The sequence below is a fragment of the Lissotriton vulgaris genome, chromosome 1_1, assembly GCF_964263255.1.
Source record: "Lissotriton vulgaris chromosome 1_1, aLisVul1.2, whole genome shotgun sequence".
Classification (NCBI taxonomy): domain Eukaryota; kingdom Metazoa; phylum Chordata; class Amphibia; order Caudata; family Salamandridae; genus Lissotriton; species Lissotriton vulgaris.
Genome location: NC_141685.1, coordinates 1,462,409,567 through 1,462,430,825, shown reverse-complemented (window position 1 = coordinate 1,462,430,825; position 21,259 = coordinate 1,462,409,567). Strand labels below are relative to the sequence as shown.

The following is a 21,259-nucleotide window of genomic DNA, read 5'->3' as shown; positions in this document are numbered from 1 at the left end:
TCTCTCAAGGTCTTGGTTGAGAGAGTGCGGCAAATTTTGCAGTCCTCTGCCTTGTGATCCGGATAAAGGCAGTAAAGGCAATCTTTGTGTTTGTCCTCCACAAACAGCCTTTTCTTTCCACAGGTGGAACAGGGCTTGAAAAGGGTTTTCTTTTTCTCAACTTCAGACATCCTGATGAAAATGAGAGATTTCTGAAGTAAACTGAAGAAATCCTGAAGAAAAAAACTGTAGAAATCTACTTGAAAAAGTTGAAAATAGAGCAGAGCTCAATGGAGACTCCCTAGCACAACGTGCAGTAGAAAATCTGAGGCTCTGAGGTTCCTTCAGGAAGGTTCCAGGGGTGAGGCTCTTCTGATTGGCTGATGCCTAAAATTTGGTCTCTTTTACAAAAAGAGGCTGATATGCTACAAAAGGGAATGAGGCCTAGGCCTTTCCTTTCTCTTTTGTACCTACTACTATGGTATTTTTTATTACCGAGATCCCCATTCCGACGACGGGGAATGATACAACAGCAAGGGAATCTATGAAAGTTCCAATACTGGGGCAAAAGATTACAGCCACCTCACGACGACACAAGAAAGCGCAGCCAGTCACACCTCAAAAATAGAGGAAGATAATCAGGCATCAAGCCAATCCAGTCCTCCCCTGGAGAAAGAAAAATGGAGCACTTGTGTCCTAGAGCTGGTAGAGTCACAGGGACACCCTAGTAACCACGAAAAAAGTGGTAAGTCACCTTCAACACTCTCTCTTTCATTCATCCGGCCGCAAGGGGTAGAAGTAATACATGACCAAGAAACAGCATTGGTTCGAGGTAAAGAAGGCAGCCATCAAGCCGAACCAAAAGCTCAAGATAAAATCACTGCCCATGGAACCCAGGGAGCGAAAATAGAACCCGCAAACTCTTCTCCAATAAGCGCCGACAAGACTTCACCCTCCCTAGATAGGGACATGACCTTCTTGGAACATCAAGAATGGATCGAACTTGAGGCAGCATACAACACAAAGGACCCCGCAAACAACATCAGCAAAGAGAGTCTAACTTATCATAATGCGGGGGCAAGGGATACTACTGACACCTTCTGGGCAACCTTACTCAACACTATCCAACTGTCCTCAACAGCACTTAAGTATCAATCTGACAAATTAGATCTACAATTAATTGTGCTGCAAAGGCTGGCAGAGGCCACAATGGAGATCGATAGAAAACTTGCAGATCTCAATGGCCTTATAAAAAGAGGACAAGAGTCAGTAAAACTATCCCAGATCGTAAGAACGGACTGTGTCTGCTCACCTATTGTCGACAAATTATCATCATTACCCACTATGTTGGGTAATCTTCTGGAGGACATAAAATTAAACACCACAAAGTTCCTCACAACAAAGGAAAGGCCTGCCACACCATTTCATAACAAAAGCCCACAAGGGACCGACAACAACCCAAACAAAGCCAGAACGCAATGGTGCCAACAACCAAAATCCAACTCTTCAATATAAGAGTCCCCCCATAATACCTTAACAAGAAAACATGACGAGCAAGCGGGCAGCTCAATGAATGCGCGCACTCGACGCAAACAAAAAAGAAAGGGCAGGAACAAGAAGCAAGTTGATGTAGTCTGTACAGAAGAGAATCGTCAGCTAATTACATTGGGGGGCACGGATTCATCAATATCAAATAAGCACCACAGTACAGAAGTGAACCGCCAGCCAAGCACTCTGGGGGGGTGTGTACCGCTAGAAGCAAACAAGCGCCACTCCAGCGCTTCACCTCAACTTAAAAAATCCACTGACGCACAGACGCAAGCCGGAGATGGCATGCGAACCCCGTCCTTCCCAAAAGAGAAAACTCACAATCAGACAGAGGAACTCCCCTCTGGCCAAACAAAAAACTCAACAACTAACAACTCATCAGGACCGACACACAAAGGCCAAAGCGATAGCCAAACAGCAACAAAGCAATGGACCTGGGCGGTCGGAAAACAGGCCCATCAGCAGTGAGACAAAGGTGGACCTTACGACATCAAACATCACTAAAACAGAAAGCGGCCAGCCTAAAGACCAACTCTGGTGTGTAAATTCCAATCAAAACCTTACAATACCCACTAGCCAATATTCAAAAGGGCCAAGCGAACTGGTGAGACAGTCACAGCATATACTACAGCCCATAGAGGAACCCAATATAATTCTCTTTATTCCCGAATTTAAATCCAGATGAAGAGTGGACACTTTAAACAGGGGCAATATACTGAAGCTGATCAACTCAACCGACAACCTAAAAAATATACAGACCACAGACCTGCTTGAACTCTAATTTCTTCCAGCTTCCCACACATGTGGTAATGAAACAACAAAGACCAGATGGGCAACACAAGACGTTGCAAATTCAATTATGGAGGAAACACTTAGATTCTCCCAGTGGGGAATTAAGAAATCAGGCCCGCTTACCCGACCCTGCTTCTTGAAGAAATTAAACAAGAACGCCCTAAATGGCCAAATCAATCCTGAAAGGTGCACGGAGCTACTCACCAGGGCCGGGTACACATCAGCCACCCCTCCAACATCCAAGCACCTCCCAACTAGAACCACATAGAGCACAACTATTAACACGTACCATACTCGGTGTAGACACTAATTGATAAAGAATATCAGTCTTAACCGTCAACTCTACAGCCACTCCCAAAATAAAAATATGTAACTGGAACATCAATGGCCTCCTAGACAAACTGGAGGACCCCGAGATCTTAAATTACTTAAGATCCTTCGATTTGTTCCTCCTTCAGGAAACAAATGACATCCCACTACAAGGTTTCACAACTCTAACGCACCCGGCAATCAGAAGCTCTCAAAATGGTCACAGTTCAGGAGGCTTGGCAATCTGTGCCTCGACATCAACAATTGAGGCAACGGAAATGATAAAAGTAAGCCTCACTCCTCCAAACATGATACAGGCGCTATCAGTAACAATCACAAACAACCAGGCAACCGAACAGCTGTACATTATCAATGTATACATACACCCAAAGCATAGACATTTGGGCACCAGAGAACTTACCAAAGAACTGACAAGACTCATGGTGGACAGGGAAATGGAGAACACACTAGTGGCAGGAGATTTTAACCTTCACCTGTTTGAAAACAAACCAGTAGACGAAATGACCAAGGAAATGGACACCGTTTGGGCTATCCCAAGCCAAACAACTCAGTTTCCCAACAAACACATAAAAACCTCAATCGAACTACTGAAAGACCTTGAGCAGCTAAACCTTAGAGTCCTTAACAGACGATTTAAAGACGACATCCCACCAGCACCAACACACTTCTCCACGAGCACGACTTCTCACCTTGTCTACATGCTGATGACACTCCCGCTGTATGGAAAAATCACTTAGTTCAAAATCGGGGAAATTGCCTCAAGCGATCACCAGCCTTTAGAAGCCACATTAGGCGTGTCTAGCGAGAATAAAATCATGGTCAATTGTAACATTGGTACAGAATATACTGCCAATTACAAACGAATAAGGTGCAAGACCACAGAGACCGAGGAACTATCAAATAGTGCAAAAACAATCATGCAACGGGAATCCTGCTCAAACAAAAATCCGCTTGACGCCTGGGAAGGCTTTGCAACAGAACTGGGAGCCAAACATGCTACTGAGCTGAAAACCTACAAAGGGACCACCATTTGGTCTTCACATGGAAAAAGTACAACACCAGAGATAAAAAGCATAAAACGAGAAATAAAAAAGACATTGAAACAGCTCCGAAATGAGCCCAACAACGAAGGCACTCAAAAGGAGCTTCGGACTTTAAAAAGACAACTAAAAAAGATGATCTGGGAATTAAAAAGACAACAAAGTGAAGATCAATGGATAAAAATTGTCCATAGCTCAAAACAGAAGAATAGCTCCAGCTTCTGGAAAATAATCCACTCCCTTCAACAGCCAGGCCACAAGGGCATTGACTAACATATCTGAATCTGACTGGGCCAATTACCTATTTGCACACTTTAACGCAGCTGACTCAAAAACAAATAGCCCCAGAGGGGGGGACTGGTCAGATGACGCTGACCAGAACCTCAAACATCTCGGTACACCCGCAAAGGACGAGATCTCAGCCTATAAAAGGAAATCTTCTCTGCCCCACAACTCAAACGCGTGCACAGACTCAAAATCAACCACCAACTTAACAGCAGACACAGAGATTAACCCACACCTAAAAATAGCAGATAGGATCAAGAAAAAAATCCTAAAAGGCAAACTCGAGGGGGCTCCTGGCCCAAATGGGATCCCGCCAATACTATACAAAAATGACGCTGGCTACTGGAGCAGCACCTTGGCACCGGTCTTTCTCAAAATAAGGGAAATAACAACAACACCAACATCCTGGAGAGGCTCGATAATAAGTCTGATTTACAACAAAAAGGGCCCCAGGAACGACCCAAGCAGCTATCGCCTCATAGCTTTGATGGATACAGAGGCAAAGTACTACGCAGGCCTCATCCTAGAAGATCTGACAGCTTGGGCAACCGCAAAGAACATCATCCTAGCAACCCAAACTGGATTTCGCAGTGGTCAGGGCACTACGATGAACATCATGGCGCTAACCCTCCTGGCAGATGCGGCAAAAGCCAGCAAGACTTCTCTGTGTCTGTGTTTAATCGATTATAGCGCTGCATTCGATCACGTAAACCGTCACAAACTCTGGCAGAAACTGAGCGTTTGGGGTATTCCAGGCCCACTCCTACAGCAGTTAATACTGCTATATAGTAACACCTGGGTCAGGATAAAACTGGGACATGGGACGCACCTTTCAAGAGAAATTGGGACCAGCAAAGGACTGAAACAAGGCTGCGTTCTAGCCCCAATGCTGTTCAACATCTTCCTTGCAGATCTCCCCGGAGAGCTAGATGCAGTTAAATCTCACGGTCCACGGCTGGGCAACACCATATTGTCAAAGCTTCTTTATGCAGACGATTTAGTTCTCATTAGCCGGTCCCCTATAGGCCATTAACACCTGTTGGACAAAACTAATAAGTTTTCCAAAAATAACAACCTAAACAAAACAAAAATCATGATAATTAACCACCACAGAAAACTGAACTTTACATGGCTATTGAATGGACAGAAGTTAGAGCAGGTAACCTCCTACAAATACTTAGGCGTCATACTAGATAGCAATGGCTCATTTAAACAACAACTAGAGGCTATCCGGCGGAAGGGCACGACATTCCATATGTCGATAAAGCCGTTGCAGAAGGCTCTTCCTGACCGGACACTGGGTCCCCTCCTAGAGGTATTAAGTGCTCGCCTACAGCCAATGCTCACCTACGGAGGCGAACCCATGCGTGGTAAAGACGCAACGACATTAGATAACACCATCAGTCGAGCCTACAGGGCAATATTCCATCTGCCCACTTACACCTCGCCTGCCCAAATCCGCCTTGAATTTGAGCTGCAGAAACAAACGGTGGAGAGAAGAGGCACACACATTAAAAGCTGGCGGAAAATCTGAGACGCAGAGTATGGATCCCTAAACACCCACCTGTGGACTGAACTATCCATTAGAGAAAATTCACCAGCAAGAAAATATCTAATGGAATCATTGGAGACCCTAGGACTAACAAACTTATGGGAGTCAGCAACTGATCCCAAGACTTTTAAAAAAAATGGTATCGAAGGTCACCAAGATGGTCTCATCTATCGAGGACAAAGCAACTCTTGCTAAGAGAGCACATGGATGGGTGATACTGGAAGGCTACACAGCTCTCAAGCCACAACAGTATTTAACAACGGGTCTTACACAGAAAAAAAAAAATAAGTTCCTCAATATGCGTCTTGGTAACATACCGATAATGCCTCACTTAGCACCCTGGAAAAGAGAAAACGCAGCAAACTGCTGCCGACTCTGCTCAATTGGAAAAGAGGATTTGGCGCACATAATCTGCATCTGCACAAAACTTCTGGACATAAGACGCTACCTGCTTCGGCCCCTATGGATTCAGAAGGGAATAACTAGCTGCAGGCAGGCTGTGATGCTTGCTTTAACCCTGGTGAAACCCAGTTAAACTGTAGAACAACAAAATTCTTTGACATTGTGGCTAATAGACTAAAAGAATCAGCTGCCGGGCCAACTGGAAGCAATGCTTAATACAAAAAACTGTTAGCATCCAGTCGCCACAATGGATAGCAGCATACCAAAACGTGTTTTATTAACCTATCAAGGAGAACTCACCTGATATTTTAATTACAAACACTTTAGTTAGAGATTGTCTTACAAATTTGCTTGTTTTAATAATTGTGAGTTTTTATTAACTGTGCAATAAATCTTTATCTTAATCTTTACCTCCTTCTTCAGGACGGGGTGCACCACACCCCACCGTACTCCTGTTTCTTTAAAAAAAAGTGTATAATACAGAAAAGTGAAAAGTAGTACTATAATATTCCTACTGATTGAATAAAGTTACGCTAATATGCAAGTAACTTTTTGTTTTCGGTACAGTGCCTCATGAGCCTTCAAGAAAGTTGGGGGTCAAGCTGGCCCAATGGCTCTGATTACTGCAGTTGCAAAATCCTTGTGCCCCCGAACGCGGCTCGAGATTCTACTTTAAACCAATGAGTAATCCTTTTTCTATTGCAGTGGATCACTTTTTAGAATGTGCATATTCCTCACCTGCGGTCCTGCCATAAAATGTGAAATTGTACAGCTAACGCGAAGAAAAAATGTTCAATTCTATGAAGTAAACAAGGCAACAATGATTCCAACCCTGCGATTGTAACAAATTGAATTGTGCTATTTTGCGGCACTTAGTCATTTGCATGATGTATTTTCCTTAGCATACAACAGTAAACTTCTTTGTTTTTACCTCCTTATTCTAGTTTTATTAAACTGGATGCAAGATGGTATATTAACGTTTCAGAGCTAAAACAAGAGTAGATGATTCTGTTTCAGTCCAATTCCGGATTGTCTGTCTCGCTGCAAGAAACAAGACATTGGCAGGGGCAGAACTGTGTCATTAGGCATCGTTGACTGTAAATGGTTACAAGGTATTATGGATTTTGTAGTTGGATTTTGGACTTTTTTATTCCTGTCTTAACTGTAATATGAAGGATGTTTTTGGAACAAAACAAAAAAATGGACTACATAATTCTCACCTGTGTGTGCTCATTAGAAGTGAAAATTCTTATTTGTGTTCGCTAGAAATGTTGGTGCCCTGCGGAGGACATAAATACAGTGAGAAAAAGAAATCTGTGAGCCCTTCAGGATCAGTAGACCCAGTGTTAGCGCAGCTGAGGAGGCCTGCTCCTAAGAAGGTTAAACATCTAAAAGACAACAGAGACATTAAATGTGCACACACTGTCATTACCTCTGAACAAGGACATAGCTTAACCCACAATTTGTACAATCCAGCCTGCCAACAGATCAACATCTTGTAAGATAAACCTGGAGGAAAGAAAATGGATAGCTGATAGCTGATCAATCACCAGTCTAAGAAGGTGACCAGCCACATTATGCACTAGGACGGCAGGAACAATATTTTGATGTTGCGGTGAAGTACTTTAGGCACTACTTAGACAGCAGTTTGCTCTACAAAGATAAGTTGGGGAATACAGGCAGTCCCAGGAGATTGGTAACAAAATGCTTCTTGCCCAACTTGAAGCAATGACCATTATCGTTTTGGAGAAGGGAAATGTGGCCACTTACAAAGAAAGCCTGTCTGGAGCCTCCCCCGCCTACATACAGTAAATGCACTGGGAAACAGCAGGTTGCTGCTTATGCTCACTTCAAGAGATGATTTGTCCTATTCATTTGAAAAAAGCCATGACTTGACACCACAAAACTACGGTCAGTGAAGGTAAAGCAATTACTTTAAGAAAAAATAGTAAAGCTGCTGGCATATCTCGGAAGTCAAATCATACTTGCGGACTTATTTCTGGTTACTGCCTGGAGCTAATGCTATATGTTTAGAGTATGGGATACTGAGCAGAAGCAGGAAGTACATTAAAAAAGGAATACAGAGATACGGACAGAATGGTTAGATCATCATTGAACCCCGACCAAAAACAACAAAAACAGTCTGCCACGTGAGCCAGAAACAAAGTCCCTCAAGTGAAGAAAACAAATGAAGTAGAAGAACAGGCAATGCGGTACTCTATAGAACATCACTGAGCCTAAAGCATCCTAGTCAAAATCAGCTTGAGGCCTCACCACACCCACCCTGGCCAGTGTTTAAGGATATCTACAAACCCATACCTCTGCTTACCAAGAGTACCATTTGGACCAATTCCAAAACCCCACCACTGTTTTGACACCTGTGAGATTTGGCTTGATTTGAAAATACAGAAATGCTGAATGACTGATTTAATAACGAACAATATTTAAATGTGTTATTAATTGGATTATCTCTAGGGTCAATCAAAGTACTAAGCAAATATAACCTCTTTAAGTTTGGGTGTGCTTGTCTGCAGAATCTGTCTGCAGATTAATATTTCTGGACACTAAGAACTTGAAATACAACAGGAATTGGTTAACTTTTGATACTGAATAATAGAATAAGTTTTATTAGTTAATTATTGGAAACAAATTCATTTTTGGAGGTAAATATGTGTTAGGAGTGACTGCCTGTGATATACTAGCTGAGAAGTAAATTTGTCATGATTATAATCAATGAGAAAAATAAACCTCTCATAACAAGTGCTGCACTAATAAAAGTGAAGGAGTATATATGAATAAGCACAGAGGCTTTATTGACACTTTAAAGTGAGTAAATACGAGATGTGGGCTAGTTCCCTCAAAAGATGTTTTAAAACATGTTACTATTTTATATTTGAATCATCTGATTGCTGGCTCCATATTAATGTAAAGGTTTTACTCAGTATGCACTCTAATTTTAAGGCACCAAACACATTTCAATTTTAAAGCTTCTGTCACACTGTTGCCATAAATTGTAAGCTGCTTTGTCTAAAATGCTTAATCTAAAAAAAAAAAAAAAAAAAAAAATGGATGTGTAAGACCCAAGTGTCTGGTCTGACCGCTGAAGAGAGTATGCCGATTATTTTAACTCAATAGTTCAAAAATCCACATTTGTAAATCGATCTGTAGTTTGGGGACCAGAAAGCATTCTTTCTGTCTGGCCCTTGAAACTGGACTCAATTTAGAGGCCAAGATCTGCAGTCTTTCAAAAAGAAAAACAAGCTCTAGATTCTTGTTTGTTTAGAACTGTATTTTCCATCACACATGTGGAGGAGAAACACGATAATTCTTTAAATACATTCTTGGTGTGTTTTCTGGCCAGTAGTACTTGAGTGATCAGGCTCCAATATATACGACGTAGCACTATAAACACTGAAAGAAAATTTGCCAATAGTTTAATTTTAGAAACAAAGATCCTCACCATTTATAAATACAGTAAACATGATAAATTTAAAATAAAGTTAGGCTTACGTACAGTGTTTTAAACAAAATTACACATTTTCTAAGGGTCATAATCAACTAAGTGACGTTTCACCCATCAAAGTATTTCATGAAAAATTTGCAAAACATTTTTAAACAAGGGTTAACAAATAAAACATGGTTTTAATTTACAATCACAGGCTACATTAGAAATTTCAGATTGCTGGAGGGTTTAGCACTCTTATTTGTCTGTTAGAATGGCAATCTTGAACAACCAAAAAAACTAAATCGACATTTTCACATTCACACGTGAGGCAGGAATTCGGAGTTCATGGAAAGGAACCATACTTACTTGCAATAAGACGATCAAGAAAGGTATTTCTGAGCTTTCTTAATCATGGACAATGAAAAAAGGTTTTCAGTGAAACAGAATTGCATTTACTATTGCTCCTCCAACACAAATAGTAGTCAACTGAACTGACCAACATTGATAAAACGGATAAACATTTAAAACAGTCAAACTTAAGCCCATAATAATGGCATTCAAAGTTAAAGTTCATTTAACTTGTTATCTAAATTATATTCGTTCCATTTGGTTTGATTTTAAACAAGAAATTAACAGCTATTATGGACATTTAAAAACTATATAAAAAGGTGCATTTATGTACCAACAATGCACATGAAACTTTTTGATGGTGTGAGGCAGTTATCTATTAAGAATTATATTTGATCATGAAATTGATAACATTACCAAAATCTACAAGATTACAATAGTAGGTCTAACAGTGCTGGATAGCATCCTATAATATTGAAGAGATAGGAAGATTGGGACAAGCCTGAATGCTAGACTACAAAAAAACTCCCATTTGAAATTTCTGTAATGGAAACAGACGTTTGAATGATTTAATAAGAGTGAATGTGAGGAACTTTCTTTTCATTTCTACGTAATGGCTGTGGTGCATCCACTACTTAGTTATTTCTTATATGCAAGGACTTTCGGCCCTTCCTCCAATGCCGCTAAACTTATTCCTACTAAAATACAGTACCTTGCTTTTTTCCACAATTTAATAAAACAAACTACAGAATAAACTGTTTACATCTTTTTGTTGCCATTTTCTGAAAAAAATGGCCAACTTTTTACATTTTCATATACAGTTCTGGAGATTAAAAGCTACAGATCCATACTATACAGACAGGACAGTATTTCTAGTGTGAAGGTCTTAAAAAACGTATTTACAGTATTTAGCCTGAAGAACTGTGAATAAGGCACATGTAGACATGTTTAAAGCCAAAAAGAGAAACTAATGAATATAATTACAGTCACTGATTAGATGTCATACATGCCCCTCTACTGCAGCAGGATTGCCACTCTAGATACAAATGCAGTTAATAACCAGTATGCCATGACAACAGGTCTAATCTGGGAATTAGAGTGTCAATACTGAAAGTAGATGAGAGGAAGATTGACTTTCAAAAATATTAGTTTTTCAAAATGTTCTATCATTAGCCTTGATTGGCTAACACTGGTATTCTCATTAGATGTGCTGAACAGTGTCTCAGACGGAATAATGCTTGGAGGACAACCAAGGAATCTGACTGCCAGTTTTGACAGGACTGGCCAACACAACTTCTTTAAATTCCAGTAAGCAAGAGGATCACAGTTATGCTCAAGTACTTCTTCATCCAAGTAGGCAACCACAATTTCATCTGGTAACTTAGCTTTCTCTTTGATTTCTTTTGTCTTTTTCATGCTGTCCATAAGGGACCAAATGCTATCTTGCTCACCAAATGTTTTTTTAGATGATGAACCAATGTCATATCCATTATAAAATGGCTCATCTGAGGTAGAACTCAATATTTCCAACTCCCTGATTAAATCCTGCTTGTATTGTTCAGCCTCTTCTTCTGCAAACAAAGAAGTTTTATATCGGGGATCCAAAAGTGTAGCAAAAATGTATCTAGGATCATGAAGGGTTGAGGACAGCCTACAAACCATGGCTTCTTTTAATGACTTTAACATAGTATCTATACCCATTGTCTCTTCAAACAACATTTCAATCTTTCTGTTCAGTATGTGAATCATTGGAATCACTTGACTTAATGTGGCCATGTGCATGCTCATCTCTCGACTTGCAGCTTCAAATGGTTTTAAAGCATGGCATACAGACTGCATAACTTCCCACTGATCACAGCTGATTAATTCACGAAAGCTGCATTCTATTGACATCTCATCAACTGCTCTTTTCTGCTCAATCAGTCTTTCAAGCATATGAAAGGATGTGTTCCATTTTGAGGGAACGTCCTGAATAAGTGGATGTTGTGGAAGTCCATACTCCTTTTGTAGATCAGACAGCTTTTCTTTTGCCTTCACTGACCGATGAACACGTTCACAAATTTTCCTTGCAATGCTGAGGAGATTCTGAACCATTCTCTGGCTTTTAATTGCTTCACTAACAATTACATTCACAGTGTGGCCAAAACAGTGCACACTTGAATGCCCACATTCATTTAAAGTCTTCCCAATGCTATGATTATCCGTTACAATAATGCCATTTTGTAGACCAAAAGAGGTTATCCAGGTTTCCCACAAATATTCCAGCTGTTTTTGAATACTGACACCATTATAGTCACAGTCTATTTGTGATACGTGTAAAAGTGCTGAGCAGTGATAATCTTCACACTGAGGTCTAAACGAGGATTGAAAAGTAACCCAATGTGCTGTAAGTGTAAGATATTCTCGTGTTTGGTTGCTCATCCAGATCCCTGATGTAAAATGTATCACACCACTTTCAGCTTCTTTCAAATGAGAAACAATTATTTCTTTTACATTTTCATACATATCGGGAATTGCAGTCCTGGAAAAGTAAGATGGTGAAGGTAGAGAATACTGAGGTTGCAGATATTCAAGTAGTCTGTTAAAACCAACATTATTTACAAAGGAATATGGCTGAAGATCAAGTGCAATCATTTCAGCTACAAGACTTGTGATTTTTTTGGCAACAGGGTGAGAGTCACAAAATTTGTCATTGGCTTCATCTAACGAAGAAGGTGGCAGTAGTTCTGTACTTATTGGCATGTGTAAATCTACAGCAGTAGATAAAACTGGCTCAGGGACTCCATTGCTTCCTAGAGCATTTACATGAAATCTTTGCAGATGTCTTAAAAGGCAGCTTGTCCCCAAGTTTGTTGGCTTTTTCCCCCTGCTAATTGTACGTCCACAATGCAAACATATTACTTTAGTTGAATCAGCAGAGCAAATTGAAAAGTGGTTCCACAGCTTTGAAGTCTTCTTGCTATTGACAGGGAATATAACTGGATTATCATGAGCGACAACAGCTGGCAAATCAGATACCTTCGAAGAGCATTCTGCAGAAGCTAAAGTTGCATATGGAGAATTTGCCAAACCTGCATCTACAAAGCCCTTTTGGTTTCCAACAACATCAGGGTGACGTCTACAAAGGTGCCTCATCAAGCAGCTTGTGCCCACATCACCTTTTTTCCCTCTACTGATCTTGCAATTGCAGTACCTGCACACTGCTTTCAGATTATCTACTGGGGATAATGAAAAATGATGCCATACTTCTGATTTAAGTCTTTTCATAATCTTTTTGTTTTGCTGAAAAACCAAACCAGATTCAAATATAAAGGGACTTGCACAATCTCCTTGTTTTTCAGGCGAAGATGCTAAAGCATCCCCAACATCTTCAGAAGAAGACAGGACGGCTGATTGATCCTCTATTAATAACTCTCCAGAGGATGAATTAGTGTGCCCTTCTTCTGAAATGTGATCTGGAGAAGAGGAAACTGAAATGGATTCTTTAAACAATTTACCAGGGGAAGACGTTGGATCTCCATCCGACAGTAATGAAGGCAATAATATAGGTGAAGCAGTATATGGAGGTGGTATACTTGCCCCACCTCCATTCTCTTGCAGAACAATGGACCGATGAGCTCTCCACATATGCCGAATTAAACAACTTGTCCCTAAATCCTTTCCATTTTTTCCTCTGCTAAATTCATTCATGCAGTGAATACAAACAGCCTTTGAGTTGTCTAAAGGAGATAAATAAAAGTGCTTCCATACAGCAGATCGTCTCCTTGAACCAGATAAACTCTTTGGAACTGAAAGATTTTTTTCTGCCCCACTGTCCGGCATTTCATCATACTGATTATTGGATATATGTTCTGGTGACCCATCTGTGGTTTCTTCTTTGCAGCATTTTTCAGAAACTGATAAATCAGATAGGATTTCATCTGCTGAAGTTCGAGAAACATGTTCCACTTCCATTTCATCTGGAGGCAAAAACTCAGATGAAATTTTCTGGACCAACTTTGTAGGAGAAAGCCCACTATTTAGATCACTAGCATCTGCAAGCTGCAGGGGTAGTAATGTTGGCAATGAATAGGATGATATTCCTGGCAAGTTTCCATTTTCCTGAATAAGTACAGTAGGGTGTGCCCGCCTAACATGCCTCATAAGACAACTTGTACTAAGGTCCTTTTCATTTTTGCCTCTGCTAAATTCTTTCATACAGTACATACAGATTGCTTTAGTACTGTCTCGAGGAGAGATAAAAAAATGATTCCAAGCTGGGGATTTTTTACGATTGCTTAGATTTCTATTTGAAAGCATACTTTGAGTCACAGCTTCCATTGCTACATCATAAAGGGAATTGGTGTACTGTGAAAATAGAGCTCCATAATCATCTTCATTATCTGTAGACAAATACTTGTTTGAGTTATTAAAGCAGTTTTGTTCTTGCTCATCTCCTTGTTCATCACTGCTGTCTGTGTGTTTAAAATCTTCAGATTCACTTTTTACTTCCATTCTTTCAAGAGCACAGCTTTCTTTGTTGTCTTCTGTCTCACTTTTAAAATGGTTTATTCTCTTTTTTTCAAAACTTCTTTCCATTTGGGGGAATGTCTCCTTTATGCTTTCCATAATCATAGATTCACACTCCGCATTCATGTACAAATACAAATAATTCATCAATCATGTACCATCTTCAGTAAGCAGAAAGTGTCAAATATGTACTTGCGATCACAGTTAAAGCTTGATTCCAATGGATTTTCTTGAGCAGTATAGTCAAAAACATTAAGTAAATATAAAAGAAAATTTGATTTTAAGGAGATGAAGATTGTAATGTTGAGGGATAGTAGCAAATATAGACCTCCAAGCTACGTGGCATATCTGTCCTGGTGTACAAAACCATATCTGCAGAATCTCTTCTTTCACAAACGAATCATTCTATTCACTTTGAATGGATTTCCATTTCCATAGCACCTACAGAGAAATACAAAAATAAGTAGTTCAGATACACAGTTGTGTGTGTTCCCTTCAAAAGCCATAGTCTAAATATTTATAAATGGGTTTCTTCCTAGGTAATTGCAATATTAAAATTTGATTTAGTAATTATTTTAAAGCTGGAATTCCAAACAAACGAACTTTTTGTAATTGAAAAATGTGCTGAATAACACCTCGCTCACCCTTAAACTTGAGACACCCTTTTGTGAAATGAAAAACAGGGAAACCAAATCAAGACTGAGATTTTGCTCATGCACAGTACTGTATTTCTTTACTGTAGTTAATGACAAGTACAATGAACATTACAGCTAAAACAAAAATACCCTCATTATGTTGCATGGTTAGTCTAAGTTCTCCTTCCTCCCAACGGATTGTAAAAAGCTTAACTGAAGCATGCTGTTACTTATAAAATAGTTTTTGGGGAGAGGGGTATCCTCCACTTACATGTCCACAGCTCACTAGGTACCTCCCCTATAAGCGTCTAATTACCTGTTTCCGCCAAGGCTTGACAAATTTGTGCTTTATGGGGATCACGGTAAGGGTGGGGTGGGATGGGGGGCGAGGAACCAGTCTAGAGTACCAGGATGAACATCATGGTTATTTTTCACTACTCTCATCCTGCTCTTCCTCAACAACTGGCTAAAAGCAAGCTACACACAAAAATAGCAGTAGAAGGAAGAGGTAATACCCAATAGACATCCAGCAGAAAGGTTGTGACGATCTTTCGAACTAAAAGAACCATCTTTTCCAGATGATGCATGAGAATAGTACCACTTGCAATAGGCATTATCAATGGTTAACATTGGTACCTTTTAAACCAGTAGTATAGTTACGACCTTCCGGTCTCTGCTTTGGTGCAATAAACATAAACGGCCAGATTCATCAAGCTTAATTGCGCACGCAAAGGGCCCGATTCTGAGAATATGGCCCTTTGCGAGTGCAATTTTTGCATTTGGGATTCATCATCCCAAATGCAAAATTAGCTATTAAAGAATTCGCACATTTGCGAGGAATTGCATTTAAGGAATCTCTATTTGAGATTCCTTAAATGTAATTCATGAACCATTTTAAAATTGCGAAATCGCAATTTTGGGCCTCTATTTACCGCGAGGTCAAACCTCGTGGTATTTAGCGAAAACTTAGAAAAATGCATTTTTCTAAGTTGCATGTTACATACACACGTCCTTTGGACATGTGTGTGCGCAACACCAATGTAGATTACATTTCAGGGGTGCTACAGGGTGTCCTTTGGACACCCCTGGCACCCTTGAAATCGCTTCCTTATTTGCGATTAGCAATTAGCTAGGCCCATAGGACTGAATGGGGAGTCATTCCTTATTTGCGATTAGCAATTAGCTAATCGCAAATAAGGAATCAGTGGGAATCGCAAATTCAATTGAGATTCCTACATGAATCCCGTTTTGCGAGTCCTTAATAGCGAATCCTTAAAATTCGCTATTAAGGACTCGCAATTCCTTACCTTGATAAATCTGGCCGAAAGTCTTTTATGAACAAGAATTTTACAAACTGCTTTAAGAAGACCAGGAAATCTATTATCTAGTTGTCTTAGCACAATTAAAGACCGCAATTATGAATAAAAGTAATTTATATATGTGGAGGGTGTGGCCAAGGCTGGTAGGTTAGTTCAGCAGTGTATGCGCCTTCAACAACTCAGGGATGTTCACTCTACTTACAAAAAAGTAACATTTTTACAAGGGCGGCCATACATTACCGAAACATGGATCTACAAGTGAAACACCAATCGGTTTCTGTGCAAGATGAGGTTTCCTTTCAAAGGGGCTTAGACTCATGCAAACAAAGCTACACACATTTGCAATTGCACAGGCCCCAACTATGTACCAGTGCAATTCATACTACAGAAAGGGCTACAAAAATAGTTGTGGCCATTTTACAATACAAAGTGCTCCTGGCCACACTAAAAGCTCACTGTCTACCGGTGTAATTTTGTTCTTCTGCCTTCAGGAGTGACAGAAACATTAGCTGAAGAGCTGAGCGTCTTTGTTCTTTTTTAAATAAACACAGAGAGGCATACAATGCCTAGTTTATACAAAGTCTCATCAGTAGTTCATGTAGGAGCCCCAGGTTCAAAGAGAACAATTTTAGGCTTAGAAGGTAATCAAACATGATGAAAGTGTGGACTGAGAGAAAAGCAACTTTCGCCACTTCAAAGGTAATTTGTAATTTGTTGGACAATGTAGCCTGCTGATCTGTCAAATTCTTGAAGACTCGCTGGCCCCTAACAGTAGAGGTTTTCTATATAAAAAGGGTAAAGTTTGCATTATGGAAACCCTTAGCAATTTAAGATCCTGTTGGTAACAGAGGATTCTGCATGAGTATGAACATTTTAGAGATCTTCAAAACTATATTTATTATTGTACTGTTTCCATCACGGTTCAAGGTCGCTGGGATAAGGATACAGGAGAAGGGTATACACCCGTTACAACGCATCTTTTACTCCGCACTACCATTACAATGCGACTTTTACAACGCATACCATTACAACGCATTGCGCTGGGGGGCGCTCTAGGATAGGGAATAAGTATAATTTACTAACTCCAGTCCACGGGGACTGGAGTTAGAATAGTAAATTATACTTACCACTATCCAGCACCTCAAAGCGCTATGCGTTGTAATGGTGTGCGTTGTAATGGTCGCGTTGTAATAGTAGGTATGCGTTGTAACATGGTACATCCCAGGAGAAGCTGGAAAAAAACGTACATACGTAAAAAATATGATCAGTACAAAAGTTTAACAGTGAAATGTATGCAAATATTCGACTGTGGATCTTGTTGGAAAGTCCTGCAGCAAAATTCCGACTGGCCCTTTTCAGGTATTGGGGGGTAGTAGAATATGCGTCAGAAGAGAAGAGCCTGAGAGGGTTAGCACCAGGCTGCTAAGAGGTTGTGCAAGGAAGGAAGAAAAGGATATTAGCAAATTGTGAGGTATATCGGACAAGAAAAAAAAATTGGTGATCGAGATGAATAATTGCTGTGGTGTGGCAAGAGGAAGATTTTAAAGATTGTTTCATTTAAAGAAAAGTCAGATGAGAAACACTCTTAACTCTTATTACCACTCGCCACGCAAATAACAGTGGAAGAAAAATACCTTACATCAAGGAACTGTGGGTCGACCAATGTAGAAAAGTGGGCGATGTGTGATCTTTGATAGTCACAGAGCAAAGTTAAACGAAGCCACAAAATGGAAAGATAACATTTTAGAACAGTTTTAGAACACTGGCAAAAATTCGTTGGATTTCAGATTAAATCCCCTCTTCCTACTGCAGGTTTGTATTTTAAATTGAGAAAGTGGGAAAGCTTTAGATGGATGGCTATAATTAATGTCTCAAGGAGTTTGCATTCTGTGGCAAAGATGGTACTCTAGCTTACACTTACTTACTATCATAGTTCTAATGGTATACCCGGTTAATGAGCGATGTGTAGCAAGGAAGCTTGGATGAGGTAATCAGTGATGTGATAAATGTCACTGAACAGGTCATGAGTGATGTCACATGTGGCGCCATGGCTAGACCAGCCAAGATGGAACATGCGACTCTCTGAAGCTCCTCTCACCGGCCCAAATATCTTCATTCATCTGGGCTTGGGTCTCCTTTGGCGGACTGTTAGTGGCTGACTATGTGTAAGAGCACCCCTTGGCTCTGTCAGCTAGGATTTTTGACACGCTTGCTGGCTCCTACATAATTCTGAAAACACGGTCCAGTGCCCGTTTGGCCCCAATCAGTGCAGGATGGGCTGTGGCCTAGGCCGCTGGGCAGACAACCAGTGCTTGACCTTATCCTAGTGGTGCCTACGGGGGACCATGTTGGTGTGCGTGAGTGGGCGTGCTTGTGCTGCGGACTGCTGCCCCAGTGTTGGGATGACTATGCATGCCTTGCACTTCAGCTAAGCCTGTATCCTTCCTCAGGGGCATCTCCTGCTGTGAATCGTGGTCTTGAGGGCCCAGAATCAACTTGCTCCTTGCTCCCCTCCTTCCATCCTACTCTAGGGGGCCCGAGCCGATCCCTGCATCTACCCTCCATTGCTTGGCATTGGCTGGGGGCTGCAAAACTTAACCGGCACCCAAGCTTGACCTCAATTCCCCTTCATATCAGCGCTCATGTTGGTGTGCGTGTAGAGGGCTTGTTGCTTTGTGTTATTGGCACGAACTGACTAGACCACTGAACGCAACAAATAGCCTGCCATGCACTTTGAGTCCTAGAAGTCACGCATTGAGGCGCAGAGAATACTGCAAGAGCCAACTCGTTGTTGCTCTCACCGAAACAGAGCCAGCGCCGCAAGCACTGCATCTTCCCTGGTCATCATGCAAACTCCCCCCAACATCGGTGCTCAATTGGTGTGGGTGGGTATGGGAAAGGGCCGTACCACCCACCAGAGGTCACCCTTGAGCCCTGCTTGGAGCGAAGCACAAATGCCTACTGTATTGCATTGGGGCTGGGGTTGACAATTGCAGAGGAAGACTCCTTCATTTGAGGATACCCTCTTGGCTCCCACCCGGTGCCTCCATCAGACGACCATCCAAGACGTTTTTTTATCACCTTCATAGGAGTTGGGGGGCGTGGGAGAATCGCAGGACCCATCTTCGTGCCATAGGATTGCTTGGGCGAGGTGAAACACTCGACTTTTCATCATGGGTAGACTCGGGTCAACCACTCTGGGTCCATCTTCAACTGGTGCAACTACACTGTCAACCATACAAGAAACGACAATGGTGGATCCTCCCCAAATGATGTCCACTTCCAATAGGTTCGACCAAGTGTTTGCTGCCATTGAACACTCCTGCATCTCAATGGAGGCCCGATTTGGCGCCCTGACTACTGAGCTCAGCTTCCTCCGCGACTATCTTCGTCCGCTACCTCGAGGAAAGGGCAGAGAACATTGAAAGCCGCTCTCGGAAGAGCAACGTAAAACTACTGCGGTTGCCAGAAGGAGGGTCTGGGCCCCATGACTTACCTGGAGAACTGGTTTATGCCCTTAACCTCAACTTCTGATCTCACTCCTTCTGCACAGTTGCGAGAGCACACTGTGAACCAACTAGGCGACACACCTCCTCTCCATGCCCAATCATGGCGAAATAGCTTCATTTCAAAGACTGGGATGCCATCCTACATGCAGATCGCCACAGTGGCCCTCTACGGATTAAGGACAAAGTGATCATGGCGTTTCCTGATTACAGTAGGGCAGTTCAGCGAGCCTTCTTTCTCAAAATCAAAATGTTGGTTGTGACAATTAGGAGTCCAATACTAACTCATGTTCCCGCCACTCCTCAAGATCGTGGTCGACGGCGCCTCTCACTTCTTCACGGATCCCAAAGAAGCTTGGGGCTGGGCAGACTAACAATAGTATGCAGAAGCCCCCACATCGTCCGGCCACCCCTCACAAGTCGCCAAATTGGGCTAGACCCGGCAGAGGAAAATCAAACGTACCTCTGCATCACGATCCTCAGATTACCTTCTCCAAACTTGGAACGGATCATAGAAACTAAGCGCCAGTCCCTCCAAGCAGGCTGCCTCCGTGGGAACCACTACCACTGACATTGATGAAGATAAGGGCCCACACTTCTTCACCACAGATGAGGACACTCTCCTCTTGGATAACTCGCAGCAGGGCTCATTGACTCCTTAGAGTGTGACCCCGCAAACCGCAGACACTTATTAAAGCACATCTGCTAGGTGCAGCTTGCACCAATATACCTGAACTCTATTTTTAGGTCTCACCTAGCGTTGCAGAGCGAATGCGCTGCCATCGCTTTGCAGTATATACTGTAGCGTAGCGTGGAAGCTCCACTCACTCTCTACCCATTGGCTTTTGTCTTAAATGCTGCCTTCCGATTGGTTTGAGGCTTGAAGGTCCCTCCTCATTCATCATTTGTATTATGCTTCCACGGCTATTGGCCCTTTTACTCCTAAAACTATTTTCTTCCCTGTCTCCCCACCCACCCCCTTCCGTTTTCAATGCAATATATGTCTCGAATAAATACTAGTCCTGTTGCATTGCCAAGGTTTGTTTTTTATTCCTGTAAGCACTATTTCTGTATATGGCACGACGGGCTTTGCTTTCGTTTAGTGCGCCGTGTGTGTTTTCACTTTCTAAGCAGCTGCAGAGCATGCACACACGCACTAACGGCAAAGGACCTTCAGAAAAATTTCAGTTTTTTTTTTTAAATATCTTTAATAGATTTTATACCAAAAAGACAAGACGATACAACACATAAAACAACAAACTCCCCCCCCTCCGGTCGGGCAGGTTATATGTGGAACAAAAGGAAGCCATAAAGCATATATATAATAAAAGTAAAAGGTAAACTAATGAATTATCAGATAATCATTCAAAGACAGATAAACATCAGGTAACAGAGGTACACGTGACAGTTAAATCATTACAACCAGATTGTTACTACATATGTCACTGAGATTCAGACCATTCTATTAAAGGTGACCAGATTTTTAACCCTTTTATCCTACACTTCCTACCTTTAGTTTTATATATTGCCATTTCTAGGTTAAAGATTGCTAACAGTCTTGAAAACCAC

The 21,259-nt window shown here is 41.4% G+C and overlaps 1 protein-coding gene across 1 annotated transcript in view; it reads right to left on the bottom strand.

Moving 5' to 3' along the window:
* Positions 1-9,342: 9,342 nt before the first annotated feature.
* ZBED4 (zinc finger BED-type containing 4) overlaps positions 9,343-21,259 on the bottom strand; it is a 105,087-nt gene continuing 93,170 nt past the window's right edge. Inside the window, exon 3 of the mRNA XM_086967307.1 lies at positions 9,343-14,671. Within this exon, the coding sequence (XP_086823433.1) occupies positions 10,823-14,377 (3,555 nt within the window). The 5' untranslated portion in view covers positions 14,378-14,671 and the 3' untranslated portion in view covers positions 9,343-10,822. The remainder of the gene's footprint in view (positions 14,672-21,259) is intronic.